The sequence below is a fragment of a genome, unplaced genomic scaffold (genome assembly GCF_019419815.1).
Source record: "Pyrus x bretschneideri cultivar Hongxiangsu unplaced genomic scaffold, Pyrus_bretschneideri_v1 Contig32, whole genome shotgun sequence".
Classification (NCBI taxonomy): Eukaryota; Viridiplantae; Streptophyta; class Magnoliopsida; order Rosales; family Rosaceae; genus Pyrus; species Pyrus x bretschneideri.
The window spans coordinates 5,304,701-5,330,762 of record NW_025999635.1 but is presented as its reverse complement, the minus strand read 5'-3'; the positions used below and the strand labels follow the sequence as shown (position 1 = coordinate 5,330,762).

The 26,062-nt window shown below is 38.8% G+C and overlaps 3 protein-coding genes across 3 annotated transcripts; 1 reads left to right on the top strand and 2 right to left on the bottom strand.

Annotated features, from left to right (window-relative positions):
• Window positions 1-1,384: 1,384 nt before the first annotated feature.
• LOC103932656 (F-box/kelch-repeat protein At3g06240-like) lies at window positions 1,385-3,973 on the top strand. Its single transcript, XM_009342289.3, has 2 exons — window positions 1,385-2,936; window positions 3,584-3,973. The coding sequence occupies exons 1-2, from the start codon at window positions 1,588-1,590 to the stop codon at window positions 3,708-3,710; spliced, it is 1,476 nt and encodes a 491-aa protein (XP_009340564.2). The 5' UTR covers window positions 1,385-1,587; the 3' UTR covers window positions 3,711-3,973.
• A 474-nt stretch (window positions 3,974-4,447) lies between these two features.
• Window positions 4,448-8,085, bottom strand: LOC103932691 (QWRF motif-containing protein 7-like). The gene is made up of 5 exons (XM_009342331.2): window positions 7,432-8,085; window positions 5,322-5,558; window positions 5,096-5,185; window positions 4,887-4,982; window positions 4,448-4,537 (listed from the first exon to the last, which is right to left on the bottom strand). The coding sequence occupies exons 1-5, from the start codon at window positions 8,083-8,085 to the stop codon at window positions 4,448-4,450; spliced, it is 1,167 nt and encodes a 388-aa protein (XP_009340606.2).
• A 3,808-nt stretch (window positions 8,086-11,893) lies between these two features.
• On the bottom strand, window positions 11,894-13,683 carry LOC103932658 (zinc finger protein ZAT9-like). Its single transcript, XM_048590805.1, has one exon. The coding sequence runs from the start codon at window positions 13,049-13,051 to the stop codon at window positions 12,098-12,100; it is 954 nt and encodes a 317-aa protein (XP_048446762.1). The 5' UTR covers window positions 13,052-13,683; the 3' UTR covers window positions 11,894-12,097.
• Between the last annotated feature and the right edge of the window lie 12,379 nt (window positions 13,684-26,062).

Below are 26,062 nucleotides of genomic sequence, written 5' to 3'. Positions count from 1 at the left end.
TATAAATTAAAAAACTTAAGTTTATTTACTTATTTATTTTTATAGTATACTATAGGCAAAGAGTGAAATTAAAAATTAAAACACATGAAAAATAAAAATATCACACACATTAAAAAATTATAACAGGTGTGAAAAATGTGAAAAAAAATATGTAAACGTTAGTGATCGCATCCTCCTTTGAGGATGGGTATATCGTTATTTGAATTTTTAAAACCATACAAACCCTCATGAATAGTATTTTTAAGAGAGTTCAAATTAAATTAAATTCAAAATCATTAATCTACAAGTTTGAAAAATGTGAAAGAATATATAAATGCTCGTGATTTTAGGCGATGGTTACGTGGTCGTTTAGATTTTTAAAACCCTCCAAATCTCATGAATAGTGTTTTTTATTTGAGTGCAAAATTAATAATAATTATTGTAGGAGAATGAAAAATGTAAAATAAATATACAACCATTCATAATGACAAACTTTACAACTTTCGTGAAGGGTCAATTTTGAAATCAGACACCATAATCCATAAAACTTAGATTTAAATTTGACCACCGTATGTCATTTACGCTTTATTCTACTTACCGAATTTGATTTTTTAAAATTTTCATTATTTATTGATGTAAAATATATTTTCTTTAACCGATAACGAATTGGGTCACATCACTTGATAATATTAACAGGTCAATTTCGGATTGGGTCATATTACCTGTTTACTTTAACAGGTGTTACACGATATGACCCGTTAATATATCGGTTATGTCACGAAACAACACAAACATAAAAAACAGGACACGAATGTCAGGTCTAGTCCGTACAACTAACTAGGGCTTAACTATGTTGTTGGGTCAATCAAGAACAAAACTATGTTGTTCGGCTGAATTTGCAAGCCCACTGGGCCCTCAAGTACGCAATGTTATTTCCCGCCATGGTAAAGCCTGTTCCCGCCATAGCAGAAACCGCAAGTACAAATTAGGTTTCCACCATTACACATTAAGCTAGGCTTTTCATCTCTCTCTCCCTCTCTCACTCTCTATGCCAGTAGCGCTGCAATTCTTCTAGGTAATTCCTCTCAACTCTTTCCTACTTCCCAATTTCAAAACTCCATTTATGTATTTATTTTTCTTAATTTGTGTTTTGGATTTTTAGACTTGGCACAAAACTGAGTCTAATAACGTTCTAAAGTTCATACACTTAGTGGAATAAGGCTTAATTGTTATTGTTGTACGTTTTAGATTCTAATCATACAACCGACCCACTTAGTCGAGTGGCGTTCTAAAGTTCATACATTTAGTGAGATAAGACTTATCTATTATTGTTGTGCGTTTTATATTCTAATCATACAACCAACCCATTTAGTGGCACAAAACTTGATCGTTGTTGATGTATGTTTTAGGTTATAATTTTGATCATACTGTACTCTTAAGATTCTCATCTGCAGTAAATATTCTTCGTTTTTCTTAACTGATGTCGTATAAAAGAGTATGGTTATTTTTCCCACTTCAGTAGAACTGTGGCTTGCGTAACAATTAATGTGATGAGGATAAACCTGAATATATTTATTATTATTTTTCAAATAGATTGAGACAAAAGCCATGAAAAGGAAAAGAAGGTCAGCAGCTTCTGCTGCCACCCAAATGGTGAAAAACGATGAACACATTCAACAACTGGGGACTAACATAACGGATCTTCCAAAGCCTTTCATTCACGATGTTCTACTGAAGCTCCCGACGAGGAACATTATTGCCTGCAAGTGTGTATGCAAGACTTGGTATGGTCTAATTTCGGACCCCGAATTTACTAAGTTGCACTTTTCACAAGCACAACCCTTTCCCATGATCCGGCCCCTGGATCCGTCCCGTGTGTCAAGAACCCTTTACTTGGCTGAGCCGGAAGACGGGTCTGGTTTTGACTTGAGGAAATGCACCTGTAAGATTAACTATGATCGGTCTGGGTGTGGAAAGTCTTATATCCACATGAAACTCACCAAATACAAAATCCCGTTGCGCAATGCGGATGAGGTAATCGATAGCCAGGGCAATGTGGCGAGTTCGGTGGGTGGGAGGAAACATCATGGCAGGAAACGGAAGCCTTGTATCAGGATAAGGCCGAATCATCACAAGTACAAGGTGGTGAATTTGTGTAACGGTTTCCTTTGCCTGTCTAGTCCATTCTCTAATGACCCTGTTGTTGTCTGCAATCCGGTCACCGGCGAGTTTATACACCTCCCGGAATCAGCCTCTAAGTGCGATAAGGAAAATGAATCGTATGATTGTGGATTTGGTTTCAATCCAAAGACAAATGAATATAAGGTGTTGAGAATATTTCAGCAAAGGGAACCCTACACTAAAGTGGCTGAGGTGCACACACTTGGGAGAGACTCATGGAAGTTTGTTGGTCCTGCTCCATTCTTCCTATCCATGCTAGAACACACCGCCTATGTGAAAGGAGCACTTTATTCGTTCAACTACGAGAGTTTAGGTTATAAAATATACTCTTTTGACTTGGACACCGAAAAGTTCGAATCTATTCCATCACCTCCTATTCGACTGGAGAAATCTCATACTGTGAGCATGGGAGTTTTGGGAGATTGCCTTTGTTTGTGTGATTATGACGTTTTACGCATCAAGTTTTGGGCATTGGAAGATCACGGTGCACAGAAAATATGGAGGCAGAAGATTTCTGTTGATACTGAAAATTGTGGAAGGTGGCCATATGGCTTATATAAATCGATGAACTACTTGAAGAATGGGGCCTTGTTGATGTTTCATTCTCGTACTAATTCCTTCTTCTACCGTCACCCAAGAGGCTATCGTAAGGCCATTTATCTTAAGATTCGTGGGTTTAAGTCGGATTTTGAAGCAATTAGTCATGTTCCAAGCTTGATTTCACTCAAGGACATTCTGGTGGGAAGTGATGTAAAAGTCCTGAATATACATTCAAGGTAAGGATGTGAAACATTGAAATATATCTTTTTACCTTCTGTGGTTACACCTTATCTGAATTGTTTGTATTTTGAACTAGTCCTGCTTTTCTATAAATAGCAAAATTTTTAAGCTTTTTAAGTTCATCATGGTCCCAAGTTACTTCTTGTGATATACGGGAAACATGTATGCTTTGCAGCTGCAACTCCGCAATCTAAACATGAAAACATCACTTGGTATGTTTACGATTTGCTTCCTGATCGATTTGACTGCCATCAATGTTTTTTATTGTCTTTAGTTCTAGGTGATTGAGTTGCTTTCACTTAGTGCTGACAAATTGGGTTAGCATCTCGTTGGATCTTTACACAAACGGATGCTTACTGCTTACATAGACACATATACGTATGCATTCATGTATGTGCGAGTACTTTACGTAAGGGCAAGTAGAATTCAGTGTTTTTCATTTCCCATATATTGCTTGCCTTAATATGTATTGTCTTTTGACATCTGATTTGATCGTACTGTGAAAGTCGGGCAAAGATTTATATTGCAATATCTGTTTTCTCAAACATTACTTCTTAAGCATCGAGAGAAGAACATCTTGGTATTATTGACTGCTATTTGTTTCAAGTATTTTACTTTTATTTTGTCGCATCTGTTAACACAGGTGCGCAGAGTTGAGGCTGCTAGGAGAGTCCAAAGCTCTTTTTCTGGATGAAGAAATTGCGGAGTTGGCATCTGATTTCAATTTGTCCGACAGTGGTGGTGAAGATGAAGATGAAGATGAAGAATGAAACAAGCATAATGGCGGAGGTGATGCAGTCTCACAATGGCGGAGCGTCAACTGTCTATGGCGGTAAACTGCCATTTTGTTAAAGGGTTTAACTGCCCTTAGTACTACATTGTTGGACACCTGAACTTGGGTTCCCATCTAGCCCCAGTGACCAACTACTGTTTTTGTTGGCTGACTTGTTTAATCACTCTTTTCAATGTCATAAGAAATCTTAATTTCGAATTCTCTTTTTCTTAAATGGATATAGAAAAGGAGAGGATTGGAAGTCCGAAACTGCAGTTTATATGTTTAATTGGGCTAATTTTCAAGCCCATTGAATTACCAGTGCGGACATGCTATTTTTCCCGTTAAGCTTAGGCTTTTGAAAAATCAATTAAGCATGCATATATAATCAGAAAAAACAAAGAAAAAAACTCGATCGAAAGGATGAAAATACCAATTTAGATTCTACTATCATCTTATACATGCATGGACCAAGATTACTTTATATGTAGTACGGAAAATGTTAGTAAGCACACCAGATAATATATGACGTTTGTTATAAGAATAGGAGGATATACACATCAGAAAAAAACGTGACGTTTGCTATAGGAAAATGGGTTATACATGTTGGGATAACTAAATTTTTCTCTTGTATGTCCTACTACTGAACAAGAATGTATGCCATAAAAGATCATATTGGAGCAAAGGAAAATGAGCACAACGATCTAAGGATCATTTAAGTAGAAGATGGCATTGTCATTGATCAAATTTATAAGAATTTGTTGGCGGCAACAGGTACGTTGACTCCACTTGGATTAGATGTGCTCTTACACTTGCTTCCTCCTCCTGTTAACAATATAGAAGATCAATTTACGATTTCCAATTATTTGCCTCTAAAAACATGATTAATTTGCACAATTTCATTCAAATTAACGGTTCGATCTAGGCCACTGTTCTAATATTATACGGCCCAGATATTTGTATTTGGCGCCAAGTAAAACAATCCAACCCGGTAGGGCAACTCTTACACAATGTGTTCGAGAGGGCCTAAATAGATACCTTACAAATGATGTTATCGAATGTATCTGTATTTAAGATTTTCTCCTTAATTAATTATCTAATGCTGTGTGTGTGTGTGTGTATTTATCACTAAGAAAAATGGTCGAGCTTGACAGCAAGAAATTATGTTACTCACCGCAAGTGCAGAAACCAAGGCTAAATTATTCTCCAATTCTCTCTGTTGTTTCTGTGCGATTAAAAGCTCCGTAACCATGTAAAGCACCTTTTCCAGCTGAAGAAAATCATCGGAATTAGTATTTAATTACATACAAATAGTGATCCAATGAAAGATACCAAACTACATTAGGCTTTTTTCGGCGTTAATCAACTGTATAAGGAACTAACCTGCGGCAACAATTTAGAGACCATTCCTAAAATACCTTCCATCATAGCCATGGCCGTGGTCATGACTTCGTACACAGACTCCACATTTGCCTGTGATATACAAAAAGAGAGATTCAAACTTAAGTACAAAGAGGCGGAGAAACTACTCCACTATGACTGATTGACTTAATTTTTTAATTGTTTAAATTATGATCTATCTATATATATAATGAGAAAGATATTATACCTCCGCATCATGTACCAAAGGGATTGTGTTTGAAATTCCAGACAATTTTCTCACCAACCTGCTGACGGATTCTTGATTTTTTTTATCCAGTTTTCCCCATTCATTCAATAGAATAATTTGTGGGTTCAAAATCTGGTACACCTTAATCTCATGCTTAAGCTTTTGCACTTGCATTCTTTTGTCTAGGATGAAGTTTCTCACCTTCAATGTTCTAAGCCACACACTAAATATTTTATCCTGTAAAAAAAAAAAAGCATACAATCTATTAAGCAAATTACAAAGTGTGCCACTTAATTTGTAAAAAAAAATTTAGGATTGCGTACCAAAAATCCCCAAACTTTTTAGTATCATTCTAAATTGATTTCAAGTTTTTAACTATTTCAAACAAATACCCAACTTATTGAAAATGTAACCATCTGTTAAGTCCTAGTTAAATTTATGTTAAATTAACTAGGACTTATTTTATCTCCAAAATCAATAAAAGGTTATGAAAGCATGGCCTCCACCAACTAATGGTCACCACCAACTCCACCTTACAACTCTAGCCCACTCCAAACATGAGCAAAACAAATATGCTATCGCTGATCACCTTATCAAATATCCTAGGACTTAATAGTTTCCAACCACCAAGTAGGCCAATCAAAGCTTTCAAAGTATAAAAGTTGTGACAGAGTTTTGGTTGTCGTAGGTTGAGTTTAGAGGTGGCGAGGGCTTGATAGTTCTCGATTTCATTTTTATTTTCTATTTATTTGTGAATTTATTTTTTCATCTTCATGTTTTTTTTGAAGTTATTTTTTATTATTGGTGTCCAAGTAAGCTAAAAAGTGGAACCTATTGTTGCCACATGTACATTTACCGAAAAAATTAAATGAAGTTTGACATTTTCAATAGGTTGGGTACTTGTTTGTAATGTTTCAAGATGATAAGACAAATTTAGAATGACACTAAATAGTTGGGGGTTTTAAGTATTTAATCCAAAAATTAATGTGATAGAATTTTGTGGATTTCATACACTTTTATTGACTATCAGAAACTCCATGAAATTTACAGACTTTTCAATAATAAACTTCTACAGATATATTTTTGAGAGTTTAATGACAGACTTAAGTAATAATTATACCCCCTTTTTTTAATTTCTTCTACTAAGAAACTAAATAGGAGTAGGCAAAACTACACTTACGTAATTTTACTTTTTCTACACAATATATATTTTTCATTAACTGATATAGGCAAGACTACACTTAATTCGTGAATGACCAAAATTGTTAGACATGTGAAAGAATCCTTAACTGATGAATATTATATATTTTTCATTCCAAATTCTTGTAAGTTGTGTGTTTCTGATGTGGTGTCGGGTGGTGGAGGAGTGGGGGTTTGGGTGGTGGTGATGGGCAAGGTAAAACGGAGGTAAATGTGGCGATCAAGCGATGTTAGTAGTGGTCATGGATGGGGTTGGCGGTGGTAAGGGGGACGTAGAAGGTGATGACCGTGACATGGCAGTTATAGTAGAGGAAGTGGTGGGAGTGGTGGTGGCAGACAAGGTAAAATAGTGGTACTATAGGTGGCGATCATGGTGGTCGTATCGATTACAGCATAAATATATTTGTAGGAGGCTGTGGTACAGTGATGATCAGTATGACAAGGTGGTGGTAGAAGATGGGATATAATGGTGGGGCGGTGGCAACAATGGTGATTATGGTAACATCAATTGTGCCGATGTCAGCAATAGGGTAGTGGAGGTGGTCATGGTTAGGTGGTGGTGACGACATATATATTATATAGTGTGGCAAAAGTGAAAATAATGATCCTCAATGCATATATATATGGTAGGCAATTTAGTATCAAAGTCTAACAAAGTCTATTCAACTCCATACACAATAAACCCTCCTTAAGTGTTGTTGCGGCACAAATAAGTAAAATAATGAGCTCCATTATGCCTCGCCAGCATGTTGGACGGAATATTTTACGAAATTTAACGGCATACACAAAGTGGTAACAAAAACATGGTTGAGCGGGTGAATTGGGTCATAGGAACATCATGAGGCAAATAGTAATTTACAAACACCTTCAGGGTCAAATAGTGAAATAAGCATTAATATATGATTAGTACCTGTGAACTTTTCTGTGCTGCAATCTTAGCAGCCTCAGCTCTGGCATTTGCAAACCTCCACTGCAGTAGCCTATTATGCAAAAGCCGAAACCGGTGGAAGTCCTCCTCTTGTACCGGCGACACCTTCTTCTGCAGCCTAAAATACTTCAAAACTCCACCAACCCCGCCACCACCAGACTTAACCTTAGATGCTCTTGTGGAAGGCACAGCTGCCGGGGACTCCGGCGCCACCTTCCACGGCAAAGTCCGTCCCGGGGACAACGCCCATGCGGACGGAGACCTCGGAGGTGGCACGGACACTGATGTCCTAGGGCGTGGACTTGGACTAGTACTCCCACCCTGCAACTTAGCAAAACTTGTATTTAAACCTAAATTATTAGTACCTTGTTTTCTACTGATACTTTCTTGGCAGCCCTTCTTTTGCTTGAGTGCATGTACTTTCTCTTCCTTCTGATCCTTATTGCCTCTTGATTTTACGATGGATTTCGAGCGGCAGGGGGTGGTGAATCTTTGGCTGTTGCATGGCGTGGTAGTGCATGATGAACTTGAAATGTTTTGCGGTATGGTTAGGGTTAGGGTTGTGGTCGGAGAAGTAGTTCCACTTCTGCTTCTGAGAAGTCGAGGGCTGGATTGCTGCTGCTGCCTGCGTGACATGTAAGTGTTGTTCATCTCATGAATTAATTTCTGGGACTAATTGGACAAGTGATGACTTTGATTAATATAAGGCATGGATATTGAGGGAGTTGGTCGCACGTTAGGATTGAGCATGCAAACTAGACAGCTTAATTAATTCATCATGTCATGCTAGTCACTATGTACTCACCAACTCTATTGCTTTCTCTATCGCATTGGTCAACGCTACAGAAATATATAAAACAAACAACTATGTATGCATGCATGATTCTATCGTTTGTCACTTAATTACAAATTTACAAGCATCCAATGGCTAATTTAATTACTAAGCTGTCATTTGTTTCAGAAATGCAAACTTAGCAACCTAAAACCATGTTCTTTTTTTTGTTTGGAAAAATTCCACAATGTTCACGAGGTTTTGATTCATTGAATGTACACCAATTTACAATGAAATCCAACAATTCATCTCTATCCTATAGTATATAAGGGGGAAACTCTAAATACTAAAGCCTCTACCAATTTACAATAAAAAAAAAATATTTGTTATTAACCTTGGCATGGTTTTAGGGAGGAGTAACTAAAATCAAAGTACTCAAATTAATAAGGTTTCAATCTAAGATTTTAGTATACTAGAGACCAGATCGAAAGTTTCCTTAAAAAAATCAGTCTAATATTTCATTTTTTGACCTTTGCTTCCTTGAATAGAATTGTTAATTGACATTTCGCGAGAAATTTTTCAGTGTGCCAGGAAAACAACACGGTGCACCAAGAGTGATAATACAATTGGTTGTAATTCTTTTTTTTTTTCAAGTTTCCAGCCAATTATATTAGACACTTGGTGTACAGGGCTCTGTTCGCTCTAAAATATCTCTCGACATTTCACTTCCTTATACGTGTACTTTGTGAAATTAAGGTTATAATTAATTAAAATATTTGATACGAAAGTTTCAATTTTAGAGTAGATTCTTTCCCCTTCTTTCTCTTCTCTTGTTTGAACCGTCATGATTAAGCCACGTCAACATCTTGTGTTGACTTCTTTATAGAGATAGAAAGACAAAAAGAAAAGTGAGAGAGAAGGAGAGAGAAGGAAAGAAAAATTAGAGGGGAGAGGATCCTAGTCCTTCAATTTTGGTTGTTATTAACTTGACATTCTTGCAATGATGATAATTAATGGCTAGGATATCTCCCTACTTTATCCTATCTTCCGATTGGATCTTCCTATTGATAATTTTTTTTATTGTATTTTTCTTTTAAATGATAAATGCCGTTGTTAACACAGGGTCTTTTTCGACCCCTAAAATAATACGGGCCTAGGAAAGGGCCCAAAAAGGCCTAAGGAAAGAACATGAGACCAATCAAAGGGCTCATGAACTAGTCCAATAGAATTAGAGGAAGCATCTCCGAGTGCAATAAACAACCGCTCAATAGTCTGGTTTGACTATCGTCAAGTAAGCTGAGCACATTACCATAAGGTATTTTCTGACCACTTGAAACAAATTGTCATACTAACAACTTTATAGAAAGGAGACAGGGACATGCCTACTTAAACACCAACCCTAAGCCACATGTTAAATATCAACAAGGGCAGAGGCCTATGAAGGGACATAAAAGATGTCAGATTGAGTGTTCGAATTCCTCAAACACCAGGGTCGAGCAAGGCGCTCAATATGTATTAGTCCAGAAAAACATGTAGTTAGCTCTGAACAAATGTCACTTCACCACCATGTGTTGACCAAACGAAGGAGTATTTAGCAAGTCATATCAACGCGTTTGATTCATTTAATGCCCTGCAGTGAATACTTAAGAGCCCATGACTTTTGGGGCTTCCTAAAGGCCTATATAAGGGGATGAGTACCTCTTATAAATGATCGGACACACAAGAGAAAAGAGATTTTAAACTAATACTAACCAATTCTTGTAACCCATATTCAATATATACGAGCAATACAATGGACATAGCCCATTTTAGGGATGAACCACTTATATCTTGTTATCCATTACTTGAAGTCTTATTCTGAGCCCATCAAGGGCCGACCACACTAACTTTTGTCAACCTCCCAATTTTAAGCGTTAACAATTGCAAAAAAAAATATATATAAATCAAAATTAAGAGTGAGTCTACAATGCCCGAAGTATTATATATGCCTCAAAGTTAGAGGTTATAGTTTTCTGAGATCAAAATATATATATACCTAAAAAATGTATGTGCCTATAAAATGTTCAAGTGGGGATATTGGCGAACTATGAGAGGCTAGTGACGAACCTCTCAAAACATTGGCATAATACATGAGCCATCACAACATTACCATGTATATACAATGAATGTGTGTGTATATATATTTATAAGAATAAACGATTTACCTATTCCTTTTCACTTATAATGAAAGAATTGAAATAGAGGTAATACTATAAAATACAAATTATTGTTAAACGCATACGTATCTAGTTTTCAAACTAATTAACAATTAGATAAATGCACAATCGGGTTCAAATAATATTAGGTATCACTACGCTCTCCGAGTCAAATACTGAAATGAATGAGCTTATCCAAGTTGGACCAAAATCAATTAAGCAAATCTTCACTTATCCCAAAAATCTTCAATCCACTGCCACGAGTTTAATTTGAAGGATATTTTTCTGTTTCATTTTGGGAAAAAGCTTGAAAGGATTGAAAAACCAAATAATGGTTGGTTTGCATTATCGACCTAGCCTACTTCTACCCATCATTCTATCCATTCTTTCAATTAGTTTTTTTTTATATATATATATATATATATACAAGTAAGTGTAATTTTAATTTTATAATCTAACCTATACTACGTAATACAAATTTGAACTTAAATGCAAAAGAAACACAAATTTATCTAACTTGGGTACACTCGAGACGGCATAAAACAGGGTGGGTTGGGGCTTGGGAGGTCTTGGACTGAAGACTATATTTGATTCCAAAACCCCATTATTTAATTAAATGCAAAATGGCATTACGTGACATGTCATCCTTACCATGCATGGCTTCACCTCACAGAATTACTACAGCACACCAAAACTAAAAGGAATCCAGAAGAAGAAGAGAGAGAGGGAGAGAGATGCATTGTGGGGGGCTCTCTCTCTTGACTTCTTCACCAACCGTGCAAACTAAAAAGGAGGCAATGACAGGTAGAAACTTAAAGTATTTTGGACTTTAATTTATCAACTTGTATTTTTGTCCTCATATTATTCAACTTTTTAATTAAATTATTTTCCTAAAGAGAAAAACGAGGGAATCAGTTTTGATTAGGTAAAAACAATTAGATGGACAAGCAAAAACAAGGACAGTTTCACTGTAACTTATTAAATTCAAATATATATATAGTACTTAATAAAAATTAATCGCACGATGTACGATGAATAGACACAATCGTTGGATCCCTATAATTCCTAGACAAATAATCCAACGATGATCATTTTCCCAAAAACAAGGGCAACTTCACTGTAACTTAATAATTTTGTTTGACAATTGACATTGACTTTCCTCCAAGCAAAGAAAAATTCTCATCTTTTTAACGAGATTGATTGAATGTAAAACAGAAAATTTATTGCCTCATCTCCAATTCCTAACTGAGCTTGGAAATTGTAAAGTTCATGGAATGGAATAGCTCGTGTTTATCGATCTTGGCACTCCCAATTTAACTTCCGAATGCCAAAATCGAGTTCAAAATTTGGACACTCCCACTTTAACTTCCGAATGCCAAAGTCGAGTTCAACGATTTCCCCACGCATAATTTAGTATCCAAGGGCCAAAATCATAAACTATTAAAATAATCAAAATAAAAAAAAGAACCAATCTCCATTAAACTATCCAAATCAAAAACCGCTGTATAACATTCTCAAAAGGGAAACGAGAAATATCTAGTTCATCAGTATACACAACAAAAAGAAAACCATGTGTTGGGAAAACAAAACAACATGATGAGCACTTTTTAACTTTTAAGTTGTCAATGATCATTGATCAAATATTTCAACTTATAATTTAAAAGCACTTCTTTGAACTGCATCAATCGGAAACTGTTGAGAATTCAACCTGGCTTACCTCTTCATCTTCTTCTTCCTCCTCCTCTGGTGCAGGGAGATTGAGGTCAATGACCAAATTGTCCACAAAATTAGTAGAAGATGATGATAAATTAACATTCCTAGCAGGGGCATTGTTGGTCAAATTATTGTAGTAGTGTACTTTTTTATGCCCACCGAGTGCTTGGCCGGAATCAAACTGTCTGAAACAAACACAGCACTCAAATGTCCTGTGATTCTCCACCACATCCTGGTTACCATCCTGCCCATCATCTTCCTCAAAATCTTCATCTTCTTCCTCTTCATAGTCATCAAACACTTGGGTTTTGATGGTTTTCTTGTGACTCGCTCTGTGCCCTCCGAGCGCTTGATAAGATCGGAACACTTTGTCACAAGTCTCGCACTTGTACTTTCCCTGACTCCGGACTCGATCCTTGATCCGAAAATCTGAACGGCCGCCGCTGTCGGACTCATCTTCCTCCTCCTCCTCCACGGACTCATCCACCCCATTTTTTACTTTCACTTTTTTCCATTTATCCATCGATAGCATGATGAGACACCTGGCAACATCTTCAGTTGAAAAAGTATCGGAAACAGAACTCACCTGTTCTGCCTCGAACGGCAGCGGCGAAGATTTGCCAATCACTTTGCGGCGCCGCTTGGATCTTCTCCGAGTTGGGTTTCTCGGGTGGGACTCGCTGTCGCTGTCGTCGTGGACCACGGCTGAATCCAGAGAAGAATGCATGCCCCTGTTCGAGGTCGAAAATGGAAGAGACGACGACTCCGGCGAGTTACTGAGTTGGTGATGCTGCTGCTGCTGCGGCGACTGCGGCTTCGGAGGGAGAGGAAGCTTGGCGAGGTGGGACCTCATGTGACCCCCCATCGCTTTTCCATTGGAGAACCGCTTGTTGCAGATCTTGCAGATTCTGTGCTTCTCCATGGAAGATGAAGAGCAAGAAATCTCTCTGCTTTCTCTCTCTCTCTCTAAAAACTGTGTGCGTTTGATGTGAGGAGAGAGAGAGTGAGAGAGGAAGGGAGGGTGTGAAACTTGATAGGGGACTTAATATGGTGAGTAGGTGACAAGCATTTCCTTATGCAAAAGCAACAAAACCAGAAATATATGTCCTTCGGAGGCCGTGGCCATATGGTGCATGATGCTTTTTATTTTTTATTTTTTGTTTAGTGCTTGAGCGCTCCTCTTATATATTTTCGATTTTATTTCTTTCTATATAGTGCAATTATAATCGTATCTGGCTCGCATCTATGTAAATCCGAACGCATTAAATATAAGTTTAAGGTTCATCCCAAATGAAAAATAATAGTTCATTTTTTTTCAGATTTTGATTTCGTTTTCCATATTTTCTGCTCCTTTTTAAGTTTTATCTTTTCTTTTAATGGCTTGAATGTACCTTTATTTTATGGTCAAACAATCTGTCAATGTGGATTACTGGCCTTCTATTATTTATGATGAAATATCAAGTTTTTATCTTGAATATTGGTCGTTTTAATATAAAGTGACCTTTAGGTTTCAAAATTATCTTAATGTGACTTTAAATGGCTGGTCATCAGTTATGAAATAAATCAAATGGCACAAAACAACATTCCCAATTTGGAGGATACACTTATAATGATAGCTTCGCGTATTACATATTCTTACGTGGATGTTTTTAAGCACGGCTAAATTTTATACATCAATCATAGCGTACCGTATCAATTGTAATGTGCCACATATATTGTAAAGTTTCATGTTAATAACTGAATATAAGTAACACGTGAGTGCGATTTTATACGTTTTTTTTTCTTTGGGAAGTTCCATTTACATGGTTAGGCTAGTGTTATCCATATTTTTATAATGACATTTGCACAAAAGGTGCTAATACATACACACCCCTACAGGCACAGATAATATTACCAGTAATTTGTGTGAATAATTCTATAAATGGTGAAATCTAAATCTTGATAATCTGGAATTATGCAAAATAACGGCTGTAAATTCGATTTAATCTCTGATTAATTTGCATGGATTGGAAGCAGTCTTCGAGAAAGGAAGCTAATTTGGATTCCTTAAATTATGAGGTGGAGTTTAAGTTGGGTTGGGCTGACTTGGTATGGGGCAGCGTAAAGTGTGTTTTGCTAAGCAAGTTGGGACTCCAATTCAGGTCCAGGTGTCGTGCAGATATTGAGTCATGTTGAGATTTATCCATTTAACGAAAAGCCCGCGATACTGTTTACTTTAACGAAAAATCACATTTTTACACTAAAAAGTCAATCTTGATACTATTCATTTTACCCTTTATTTTGTCCTTATCGTTAAAACTCAAAGTTTTCAAACTCTTTTCATTAGTTTTCCTTTATATAAATGGCAGAATCCATGGTACCGCTTTTTATACACAAGTTTTGACACATGTTTTCTAGATCTATTATGTAAATTATTTTAACGATTCGAGCTGTTTATCTTTTGATCATCATTCACATATCATACTTGTCTTATGCATTAAAAAGATAGTCTACCTTTTATTTTTTGATAAATAATAAGATTAGTACCACAAAGTATATGATGCACTCACAAAAAAGCTACATTATCAAGATTAGTCATAATTATGTTTCTAGTACATTATAAGTATATATCGTTTCGTCATTTACGTGAGTCGAAGTTGAGACATTTGAACAACCATACACAAATATTTATATATCGAATGTTTGTTTATGAAGTAATATTATTTGTAAACACGAGAAATTCCTGAAACAAGCGACAAGAATACGTGTACAAAATATATATTTTGTATTAATGATTTTGGGGTTACAATCTCTTTGTAATTTGGTCCTCTGATTCTATCTTCGAAGGGTGTACGTTTGTGGATGAATTGTTGATCCAAAGGGCCGTCGGGGCTTGATCTAAGGATGAACAGTTGATGAATGATGAACACTTTCTTCAAGGGGCCGTCGGGGCTTGATCTTGAGTTGGTGGAAGTTCTTCAAAGGCCGTTGGGCTTGATCTTGAAGGTTGGTGGATGAGCGGATCTTCAAGGGCTTTTGGGCTTGATCTTGAAGGTTGGTTGGATGTGTGGATTTGTTGAGGTTGTTGATCCAAAGTGGCCGTTGGGGCTTGACCTTAGGATGAACGGATGATGATCGATGAACACTTTCTTCAAGGGCCGTCGGGGCTTGATCTTGAGTTGGTGGAAGTTCTTCAAGGGCCGTCGGGGCTTGATCTTGAAGGTGGATTTGACGAAGAACGAAGATTGCTTTCTTGATCCTTCGGGATTTGCTTGAGAGCTTTAGAGTTTCAAGGCTTCTTTCTTTCTTCCTTCCTTCTTTTCTTCTTTTCCTTTCTCCTTCTCCTTCCTTCTTTTCCAAAATGAATGCCTTGGCCTCCTATTTATAGAATTCCAAAACTTGATTTTTGGATTTAAATAATCAGATGAAATAAATCATTTCTGCCAGGTATTGACACGTGTCATATTTGATGACTTTTCCAATTTATTTCGATTTTTCGTTGAATCACACGCTTCATGTAAAATTTATGTGACACGTGAACGTTGAAATTTTAATTATTGGCCAACATTCATTTCACCGAAATTTTGATGTCTACAAATGCCCCCACTTCAAGGCGCGTCGTAGGCATGTGCTTGTCACGTGTAGAAGATGCGTTTTGAAGTCCCTTAATGTAGATGTCAACCCAAGGTCCGTCGAGGCTTGATCTTGAATTGGGCTGGAAATTTCTTCAAGGGCCATCGAGGCTTGATCTTGAGTTCGACTGGAAGATTTTCTGGTTTCCTCCAATCGTTGATTTTCCGCAGGCTTACTCTTGAACTGAGCTGGAGGATTCTTTTGGTCTCCTCCGAAGGTCTGAACTTACTCCTTTGATCTGGAGTTGAATTTGATTCAAGGGTGGTGAACACTTGATTTTGAATCGGACTTGTGATTTCTTCAAGGGCTATCGAGGCTTGATCTTGAACTGGGCTGGAGGATTCTTTTGGTCTCCCCCTATCGTTGATTTTCCTTTGTGCTACTCTTGAACTGGGCAGCAGGATTCTTTTGGTCTTCCCCGAAGGTCTGAGCTTACTCCTTTTTTCTGTTTCTTTGTTCAATCTTTCTAATTCGTACTGAAGAGTACGAAATAGAAAGATTGATTTTTCATTGTCACTTGTCTTTCTCCGAGCAGATGTGGTCTTTCCTTATGCAGGTTTAGCATCTTCTCTTGTACTATTTGTTCCTGATGCAGGAGTTGAATGCAAACCTTGCATTTGAATGGACCATCACTTCTTGGTGGCAGCGCAAGTTTGAGTGGAGGTTCCGACATATTGCTTTCTCTGTCCTTGTCCTGGCAAGTGAGAACAAGGGCAAAGGAAAAGATAGGGGAAAAGCATGATATGAGATACCTTTGCTTTCGCCCTTGATGATATGAGATACTTTTGCCTTAGTGTCATTTGTTTGCAAGGGTATTCCCGGAGAGGAAGAAAACTGAGCATTTTGAGATGCTTTGCTGGGAGTGTACTCTCGGAGGTGAGGAAGAGTTGGGCATTTTTTTTTTTCTTGTTTGCAGGTTTGCCTTGCCATAAAAGATGAAGGTCGACATATATAGGGATTTCCCAATAGCAAGTGGTGGTACTGTTCTTTTACCCTTGTCGACAAACGTTTTGATCCCGCAAATCCGGCTTTTTGAAATAGTGACGACTCTTCGATCTTTGAATACGCCTCTTTGATTTCTGAACGACGCCTCTTCGATTTCTGAACGAGTGCCTCTTTTGACAAAGCTGCACGTGTTTTCTGAAAAGCAGAGAAAGCGTCGTCGAACTTTGCGCTTGTCAGCTAAAGATGTGTAGCTGCGATGATGACCTCCACGTGATCTTTTGACAAAGTGGCACCCGTGCTCTGAAAAGCCGAGAAAGCGTCGCCAGCCTCCACGTGTTTTCAACTTTGTCGGAGATCTTTTGACAAAGTTGAACGCGTTTTCTGGAAAGCCGAGAAAGCGTCGCCTAACTTACGCCGGAAAATCCAGCTTTTGAGATTTGCAGAGCGATGTTTCTTCACTTTTGAATAAGCGGCCCTTCGATTTCTGAACAAGTGCCTCTTCCTTTTTATAGAGGTATTGATCACCTCTAACATGCACACTTTGAAGGTTGCTCATTCCTGAAAATCATCTCCGACCTTTTGAGTTTTAACTCCATCCACCCATCTCTTTTAACACCTTTGAAAAATGGCTAACCCATCGAACCTTAGCTTAGAATTGAGTCTCAGCAGTGATCCGGTTGCGCCGCTTCAAGGTAATGTATGGTGCCCTTCTTTCTTATCTTCTAACGGTCCTCTTACAGGTGAAGACTCCGTGATGCAGGACGCCACAACAGCTACAATAGTAGCTAGGAACCTCCTCACTCCAAAAGATAGTAGGCTGCTGTCAGGACGGTCCGATGAGTTGGCCGTTCAAGAGTCCCTCGCTCTTAGTGTTCAGTGTGCGGGCTCTGTGTCCAACATGGGCCAACGCCTGCTTGCTCGGTCCCGTCAGGTGGAATCATTGATGGCAGAAGTGGAAGATCTTAAGCAGGAGATTAAACAGCTTAAGTACGAGAATAGAAGTTTGCACGTGCTTGCAAATAACTATTCGTCGGGCATGAAGAGGAAGCTTGATGAGATGCAAGAATCTCAAGGTCGCATTCAAAGTGACCGTCAAAGGCTTGCGTCTTTCTTCCAGAGGCACATTTTTCCGGCGTCATCAAGCGTTCCGCCAAGTATTGAGGCCTCGAATGCTCTATCTCCGATGCCTCTTGCTCCGATGCCTTCTGCTCCGATGCCTCCTACTCTGAGAGTGTTGCCACGTAGTGGGGCTTCACGTACACATCCTTTGTGAAAGCTTCATCTCTTTTTTTTTCTTTTTTTTTTTTTTTTTTTTTTTTTTTTTTTTTTGTACAAACTTGTAATTTCTGGAAAATCAATGAACATGTTTTATTTTATTTAGTGTATTGTGCTAAATACAGAGAAAACATGTACATCACCGTCCATCATCATTTTTTTATTCTTTCCTTTGCTTTCGGTGGCGCTGATCCACCGTTCATTTATATATATATATTTCAGATGGTGCCAGAAGCACCACCATTGTTTTTTCTTTCTTTTTATTATATATATATATATATTTTTTTCTTTTTGCACATGGCTCCAGAAGCACCATCATTTTTTTCTTTTTAATTTTTTTATTATTCTTTTAAAAGATGCTTCCCAGCATCATAATTACTACTTTTTTTTTTATTTTTTTTTTTTTGAAATATGCTTCCCGGCATAATCATTGCTACTTTTTTTTTTTTTTTTTTTTTTTCTTTATAAGGCCATCTGCAAGGCTGAGTTCGTGGGTGAAAACCCAGGCCGAGTCCGAGAGAAGACGGAGGAGATCTTTGGGTGTGAGTTGACAAACTTTGATTTTGTCAATCACATTCAAAGGCAGCAGCAGAGGCAAGCAGACGGACGAGATCTTTGGGTGTGAGTTGACAAACTTTGATTTTGTTGAGCACATTCAAAGGCAGCAGCCATGGCGGAGGTGCAGAAGCAAGGCGTCGAGCTTCACGATCGGCTAGTTGTTTGACAGCAGTCACTGAAGTTTCTTCGCCGATTTTGATCATGGTGGCCAGGGTGACGAGCTCAAAGTAGTGCACGGCGTCAAGCCTGAAGTGGAGGAATTGCAGCAAATGGTGGCGATCCTCGTCGGTCTCGCGGGGAGGTTCAAGTCCACGCCTAGTTGCTACCAGCCTTCTGGGATCTGCTGCATGCACAGAAGAGGGAGTTCCTAGAGTGACATGTGGTTGAAGACGCGGGAGTTGTGAAGTTTGGACGGAGAGCACGAAGGCTTTGGGCGAGCCGGAGCTGCTGTTTGGAGGTAGTACAAAGCGTCGATCCTCTCGACCAGATATGTTTTCAAACTTCTGCTTTTTCTTTGCAGCAGGCTGAGATTGTGAAGCATCTTCCACTGCTATATTGGAGACCACAAGACTGCCATGCTTAGATGTAGTCTCCCTGCTCCCGATGTGTTTTCCAAGAACTTCAGTGCCCTTGTACGCATCATTTGTCATATGAATTCCAGAATGTGACCTGTTATCCATATTAGAAGCCGAACTCATGAAAGGCTCTTCTGTAATGTTTTTGTTTCCAGCTGCCATATCATGTGAAACATCTTTACCGGTAGTAGTTTTCTTTCCAATAGTCACATCACATAGAACATCTCTACTCTGATTGCCTAATGAATTTTCAGGTGGAATAATATCTGGCTGCGACTGTTCTTTACCAAATCCAAGAACTGAAGCACCGTCTTCTTTTAACTGCACTAGTTTTTCATTTCTCTGCTTAGTCTTGCGTTGTCTTTTCTTTTCAGCAGGCGGAGCTTTTTCTGAAGAGACGTCGCATTGGACATCAATTTCTTTCCTCGAGCCATCTTCCCTGCAATCTTGTGTTTTGGGAACTCTGTACCCCTTGCTATGTAGGCTGTAGTCCTCCTGTATTTCAGGGTCCAGCCGATTCCCCTCAAGTAACAATGGCATTGAATCATTAAAATTGGACAATCTTTTCCCCCGAACATCTTTAGCATCGGCAGAAACAAACCAGTTATTGTTGACCCTTTAGAGCTTCAACTTCGATTTTTTTTTTCCGCCCTCGTAAAGCACAATAGATGTTCATGTTCTATTTTCCTTTTGAGTGCAGAAACGGTGTCGTTGGGGTCGATGGTGACGGCGATGTGGGTGCCGAGGCTGGTGTCGATGGGTTGCAGAGGAATTTGATGATGGTGACCTTGGTGAGGTCAGGCGAGGGAGATTGCAGCGGAGGAGAAGGCTCAGAGAGGTTTTGATCCGTTGAAACAGCGGAGCAGCAGCACCGGCACTGGTGGAGCCGGGGAAGAGGATCTCAACAATCAGACGGTGGAAGATGCCGTAGAGAGTCTCCTCTCGGTTGGTGTGGATCTTGCCGTCGTTGTCGGTAACGTCCACGTGGACTCCGCCATTGGGGGACTTAACGGACGGTTGAGTGAGCAAGGACTGAGCAAATCTGATTTTCAGATTAGCGGAAGAGGCTGCTCTGTCGTATTCCTCAATGAGATTAACGAGATCCTCATCGGACTTGATGGATACGAGGGCGTCGAGATCCTCGGTGGACAGTTGACAGCGCAGACTGACGACGACGACAATGAAAGTGTTTGCCTCCGAGCAGTGAAGACGGTAGCCGCATCCAATCTGGTGGTTGCAGCTCCAGCCCAGAACGCCCGCTTCAGCTGCTGAGGAGGAAGAATCGCACAACTGGCGGCTGGAAGTTTGAGCATGGTCGCCATTGTAGCGGAGGCTTCAGAGGACGTCGCCATCGGGTGATGGCTTGTGATCTCTGCTGCTGCCGTTTCCCATTTTTGGGAACTTTTTGCTGGCTTGTATCTCCTCCATTTTAGAGAGAGAAAGAGGGGGAGGACTGGAGCACACGCAGATTGGGCTTTGAGAGCCGGGCCCGGGCCTGGCGGGAGAAGAAGCAGAGCTCCTTGCACAGCAAGCTCAAAACAATTGTGGGTTTGAGAAAAGATGGGCCTGGCATTTGGGTATATGGGCCTTCGTCCTCAACACAACAATCCAGCTCACCATTTTGGGCTTGTCGACATTTTGCTTTCTTTTTTTTTTTCTTTTTTTTTTTTTTTTTTTTTTTTCTTTTTTTTTTTTTTTTTTTTTCTTTTTTTTTGTTTTTTTTTTTTTTTTTTTTTTTTTTTTTCTTTTCTTTTGTAATAAAATTGACTTTCTTTAATGAAACATTTATTTATTTGTTTTGATGTGACTGTACTTGAAGTTTTGAAGTTTCAAGTTGCCTACGTACTCTTCCAAAGAAGAGATCAAGTCATAACGTAGTTCAAACGAGTGATGATTTTGATGATGATTTTGCCGTACACAGTTTATGCTCTTGCGGGCCAGGAGCGTCTTGGTGCCGTTTGCATTTTCAGCTCATGCAGGCAAGGAGCGTTTGTTGTCGCCTTTTATGCTCGTGCGGACAAGGAGCTTTGGTTGTCGCCTTTTAGGCTCGTGCGAACGAGGAGCTTTGGTTGTCACCTTTTAGGCTCGTGCGAACGAGGAGCTTTGGTTGTCACCTTTTAGGCTCGTGCGAACGAGGAGCTTTGTTGTCACCTTTTAGGCTCGTGCGAACGAGGAGCTTTGGCTGTCGCCTTTTAGGCTCGTGCGAACGAGGAGCTTTTTTTTTTTTTGAATTTGTCAAACGATCTTAGAGGGGCATTCCTTGCAATCTTCATAGCAAGAAGTCTTGACTGAGTGATTGAAGAAGTCTTTGGGGAAGAAATCGCGCATTGTGATGGCAACGGACGATCTTTGTGTCATAACTTCATCATCCTCAACACTTTCATGTAGCTTTGAAGGTTGACGGTAGCTGCTTTGCCCCATTTCCGATTGGTGAACTTGTGGAAGAGACCTATGTTTCTTGTGCATTTTCTTTGGAGTGACATAAGTCCATCCTTCAACTTCACTTGACTTGACTGACATGGTTTTGGAGCATGCCCCCAGCGGTTGAGGTGAAGATTTTGAGTTCAAAGAGCCAGAAGTGACAGTGGTATAGTTTGACTTCACCACATCATTAAGATCTAGCTCGATGATCCCTTTCTGAGCCAACTTCATGATGAGATCTTTTAGCACAAAGCACTTTTCCGTCGGATGACTAATGAAGCGGTGGAATTTGCAGTACCTTGGACTGTCAGTACGGTTCATCTCTTCTGGCCGTTTGCACTCAGGTAGGTTGATCACCTTTTTGTCAAGCAAGTCTTTCAACATGGCAACCACGTCAGAGTCGGGGAATGGATAAGTCTTCTCTTCAAGCTCCTTCAAAGTGCGTCTACGTATCTCTTGATCACGAAAAGCTTCGGTTTGAATCGCCTTGCTTCGTGTAGGGATTTTGACTGGAGTTGTGTTGACCGTCATTGCTTCCTTGGTGGGTTTCCACGTAGCCTTATCCACCTTTGGCCCCAAAACTTTGTCATTCTTGTAGTCGGCGGTCTGTTCTTTCTTCCCATGACGGTTGATGCTTAACTCCATATCATGGGCGCGGGTGGCTAACTCCTCAAATGTTCGTGGTTTGATGCCTTGAAGGATGTAATGTAGTCCCCACTGCATGCCTTGAACGCACATCTCAATGGAAGAGGTTTCAGAAAGCCGATCTTTGCAATCCAGACTTAAAGAACGCCATCTATTTATGTAGTCGACGACAGGTTCATCTTTCCACTGTTTCGTGCTGGTCAGCTCTAGCATGCTTACAGTACGACGAGTGCTGTAGAAGCGGTTGAGGAATTCCCTTTCTAGCTGGTCCCAACTGTTGATAGACTCAGGTTCGAGGTCAGTGTACCAGTCAAAAGCGTTACTTTTCAGCGAACGCACGAACTGTTTGACGAGGTAGTCTCCCTCTGTCCCAGCATTGTTGCAAGTTTCAATGAAATGGGCGACATGTTGCTTCGGGTTGCCTTTTCCATCGAACTGCATGAATTTTGGGGGCTGATAACCCCTTGGCATCTTCAAAGCATCAATCTTCTTGGAGTAAGGCTTTGAGTACAGTACGGAGTCATGCGAGCTTCCTTCGTACTGTGTCTTGATAGTGCTTGCAATCATCTCCTGTAGTTGCTGGATAGAGAGAGATCCCATGGACGCCGTTGCTTGGCCTAGTTTCAGCTTCTCTTCGACTTTCTCTGCTGGAGGCTCCTCTTCTTCGTCGCCTTCTTTCTTTAATAGGCCAACAATTGGGTCGACTTTCACGTCGAGCTGCGCATCTAGTTGGTTGACGAGTGCGGCAATCTGCAAGTCCTTCTCTTCCACAGTCCGTGTGAGCTTTGCAATTGCTTCATTCATCTGAGCTAGCTGCTCCTCGATTGAAGTTGCTCCAGTGGTCATGACTTGCATGGTTGTACTGCCGCTTGAATCAGCGTCGGAGAGTAGGGACTCTGAGTATTTCCTTGGGCTCTCCCCTTTTGATGCCCTTAGCGAGGCTAGGGTGATCACAGGCTCGTACCTCAGGTGCTCTTGTTCCTTTGACAGAGTTAATGCAGGGGCGGAAGCCGCGGCAAAAAGATCTCTTGCCTTACTTCGGGTTATGATGCCCGAAATATCACCACTTGCGGCGATGATGTTCTTGTTCTTTGCTTTGATTGCAGGAACAGCTTGATCCTTTCTTGATGCCATTTGCGTTTTTGATGATTTGAGGATAGAGATGAGAGGTAGAGATAATCCCACCGGGCGTGCCAAATTTGTAAACACGAGAAATTCCTGAAACAAGCGACAAGAATACGTGTACAAAATATATATTTTGTATTAATGATTTTGGGGTTACAATCTCTTTGTAATTTGGTCCTCTGATTCTATCTTCGAAGGGTGTACGTTTGTGGATGAATTGTTGATCCAAAGGGCCGTCGGGGCTTGATCTAAGGATGAACAGTTGATGAATGATGAACACTTTCTTCAAGGGGCCGTCGGGGCTTGATCTTGAGTTGGTGGAAGTTCTTCAAAGGCCGTTGGGCTTGATCTTGAAGGTTGGTGGATGAGCGGATCTTCAAGGGCTTTTGGGCTTGATCTTGAAGGTTGGTTGGATGTGTGGATTTGTTGAGGTTGTTGATCCAAAGTGGCCGTTGGGGCTTGACCTTAGGATGAACGGATGATGATCGATGAACACTTTCTTCAAGGGCCGTCGGGGCTTGATCTTGAGTTGGTGGAAGTTCTTCAAGGGCCGTCGGGGCTTGATCTTGAAGGTGGATTTGACGAAGAACGAAGATTGCTTTCTTGATCCTTCGGGATTTGCTTGAGAGCTTTAGAGTTTCAAGGCTTCTTTCTTTCTTCCTTCCTTCTTTTCTTCTTTTCCTTTCTCCTTCTCCTTCCTTCTTTTCCAAAATGAATGCCTTGGCCTCCTATTTATAGAATTCCAAAACTTGATTTTTGGATTTAAATAATCAGATGAAATAAATCATTTCTGCCAGGTATTGACACGTGTCATATTTGATGACTTTTCCAATTTATTTCGATTTTTCGTTGAATCACACGCTTCATGTAAAATTTATGTGACACGTGAACGTTGAAATTTTAATTATTGGCCAACATTCATTTCACCGAAATTTTGATGTCTACATTATTCATACCATATTTTTGTACCACATTTTCATACTACTTTAGGTGACATTTGATGTGGATAGCCACATCATTTGAATTAATCAAAATTTTAAATTTAGTTCATTATTTAATAAATTAATAATTAAGAAAAATTAGTTAATTAAATAATGATTGTGATATATAAGGAGTCTTTCTCCTTCATTTATTTGGGGTTTTCAAAAATTTCAAATGATATGATATAAAAACATGATATGAATAACTTTCTCTTGTTTACGAAGAGAGTCGACCGACACAAGGAAAGGGTATAAACTAATTCATTTTCGTTTCCTTGCCCACTGTTTTTCTTTTCTTTTGGATCCTACCTAAAAGAGAAATTTGAATTAAACGGCTATTTAACAGTATTATTTGATGAGTGGACAACTGAGGCTAACTCCTTTTGCCCACTTTTGGCTGGAAAATTATTCCACATTATTATTTTTAATTGGCTGGTGAATTTTAAACATACCTAAACCATTTTGCTGATATAAAATTATAACTAGATGTAAGGTTCTAAAAAATGTTAGGTGCTGGATGGTTAGGCGGGTGTCTAGGCTGATTTAGGTAAATTTCTTGTATATCTTGTAAATAAGTGCATATTGACACTTACAAAAAATTATACTTGTATGAAATTTATAGATAAGATAATAAAAGAATGATAAAATGCAAAAAATTATCCAACAAGTCCGAAATTTAAAAATGCATTGAGCATATATATGTCATATAATCATAGTGAGGAGTATTGTAATGTACGATGACACATGTATAATAAGTTCACAATTTAAAACAATATAAAATGTAAAATAGGAGGAAAATAAGGAAATATAGTAAAGTATGAAACTTAGAACTTAAGTTTTTTATTTTTTATTTTTAAAATTAAAAAAAAAATTCCGCCCAACGGCCTAGCCCGCCTAGAACCACCCCGATTTTTCTAGCTATTTTGCACGAAATCGTCTCTGTTCTAACCCGTTTAGCACCTAGGCGCCGCCTTGGTCCTTTTTAAGAACATTGACTAGATGTGATCGTGTGCCATTCCTTGCATTAAAAGTTGAATCTTCACCCCAAATATCACCTTAAAAATATTAGATCCACACTTGACACTTAATGGAAAAGAAAAGAGGAGAAGATTTACATTTGGCCAAGAAAAAGCAGAAAGTTCACTTTGGCCACAAATGGAAAAGAATTTGGGTGGAAAAATATCAAAACATTTTGCTAACTTACAATTTCAATTAGATGTGACAATGTGCCTCTCCTTACGTTAAAATTCGAATAACTTCCTCAGATATCACCTTAAAATTTCCTAGATACACGCTTCATCGAAAAAGAAGAAAAGGAAAGAAATTTACATTTGGCCAAGAAAAAGAAAGAAATTTACATTTGGCCACAAATAGAAAATAAAATTTAGGTAGACCGAAAGGGTAAAAGGAAATCAATTTTTACACAAAGACTAAATAAAAGTCCAAAAGATAATACTAAGAAGACTAAAATTTTTAAACTTAAGAGAGTAATATTATTCATACCATATTTTTATACCACATTTCTATACCACCTTAGGTGGCATCTGATGTCGACAGCTATATCGTTTGAAAAATTTGCAAAACCCAAGGAAATGAATAAGAAATACTCCTCGTATACCACAATCATCATTTAATTAACTAGTTTTTCTTAATTATTAATTTATTAAATAATGAACTAAATTTAAAAATCTGATTAATTCAAATGATGTGACTGTCTACGTCAAATGTCATATAAAGTGATATAAAAATATGGTACAAAAATATAGTATGAATAACATTATTCTAAACTTAATTTGC

What these genes read in the sequence shown, in the direction of transcription:
- LOC103932691 (XM_009342331.2), bottom strand. Translation starts at nt 8,085, where the DNA reads ATGTCACGCAGGCAGCAGCAGCAATCCAGCCCTCGACTTCTCAGAAGC. An exon ending in CAGCACAGAAAAGTTCACAG is followed by an intron (nt 5,559 to 7,431) that starts GTACTAATCATA and finishes TTTTTTTTACAG; the next exon opens with GATAAAATATTTAGTGTGTG. An exon ending in CTTTGGTACATGATGCGGAG is followed by an intron (nt 5,186 to 5,321) that starts GTATAATATCTT and finishes TGTATATCACAG; the next exon opens with GCAAATGTGGAGTCTGTGTA.
- LOC103932658 (XM_048590805.1), bottom strand. Translation starts at nt 13,051, where the DNA reads ATGGAGAAGCACAGAATCTGCAAGATCTGCAACAAGCGGTTCTCCAAT.
- LOC103932656 (XM_009342289.3), top strand. Translation starts at nt 1,588, where the DNA reads ATGAAAAGGAAAAGAAGGTCAGCAGCTTCTGCTGCCACCCAAATGGTG. An exon ending in GTCCTGAATATACATTCAAG is followed by an intron (nt 2,937 to 3,583) that starts GTAAGGATGTGA and finishes CTGTTAACACAG; the next exon opens with GTGCGCAGAGTTGAGGCTGC.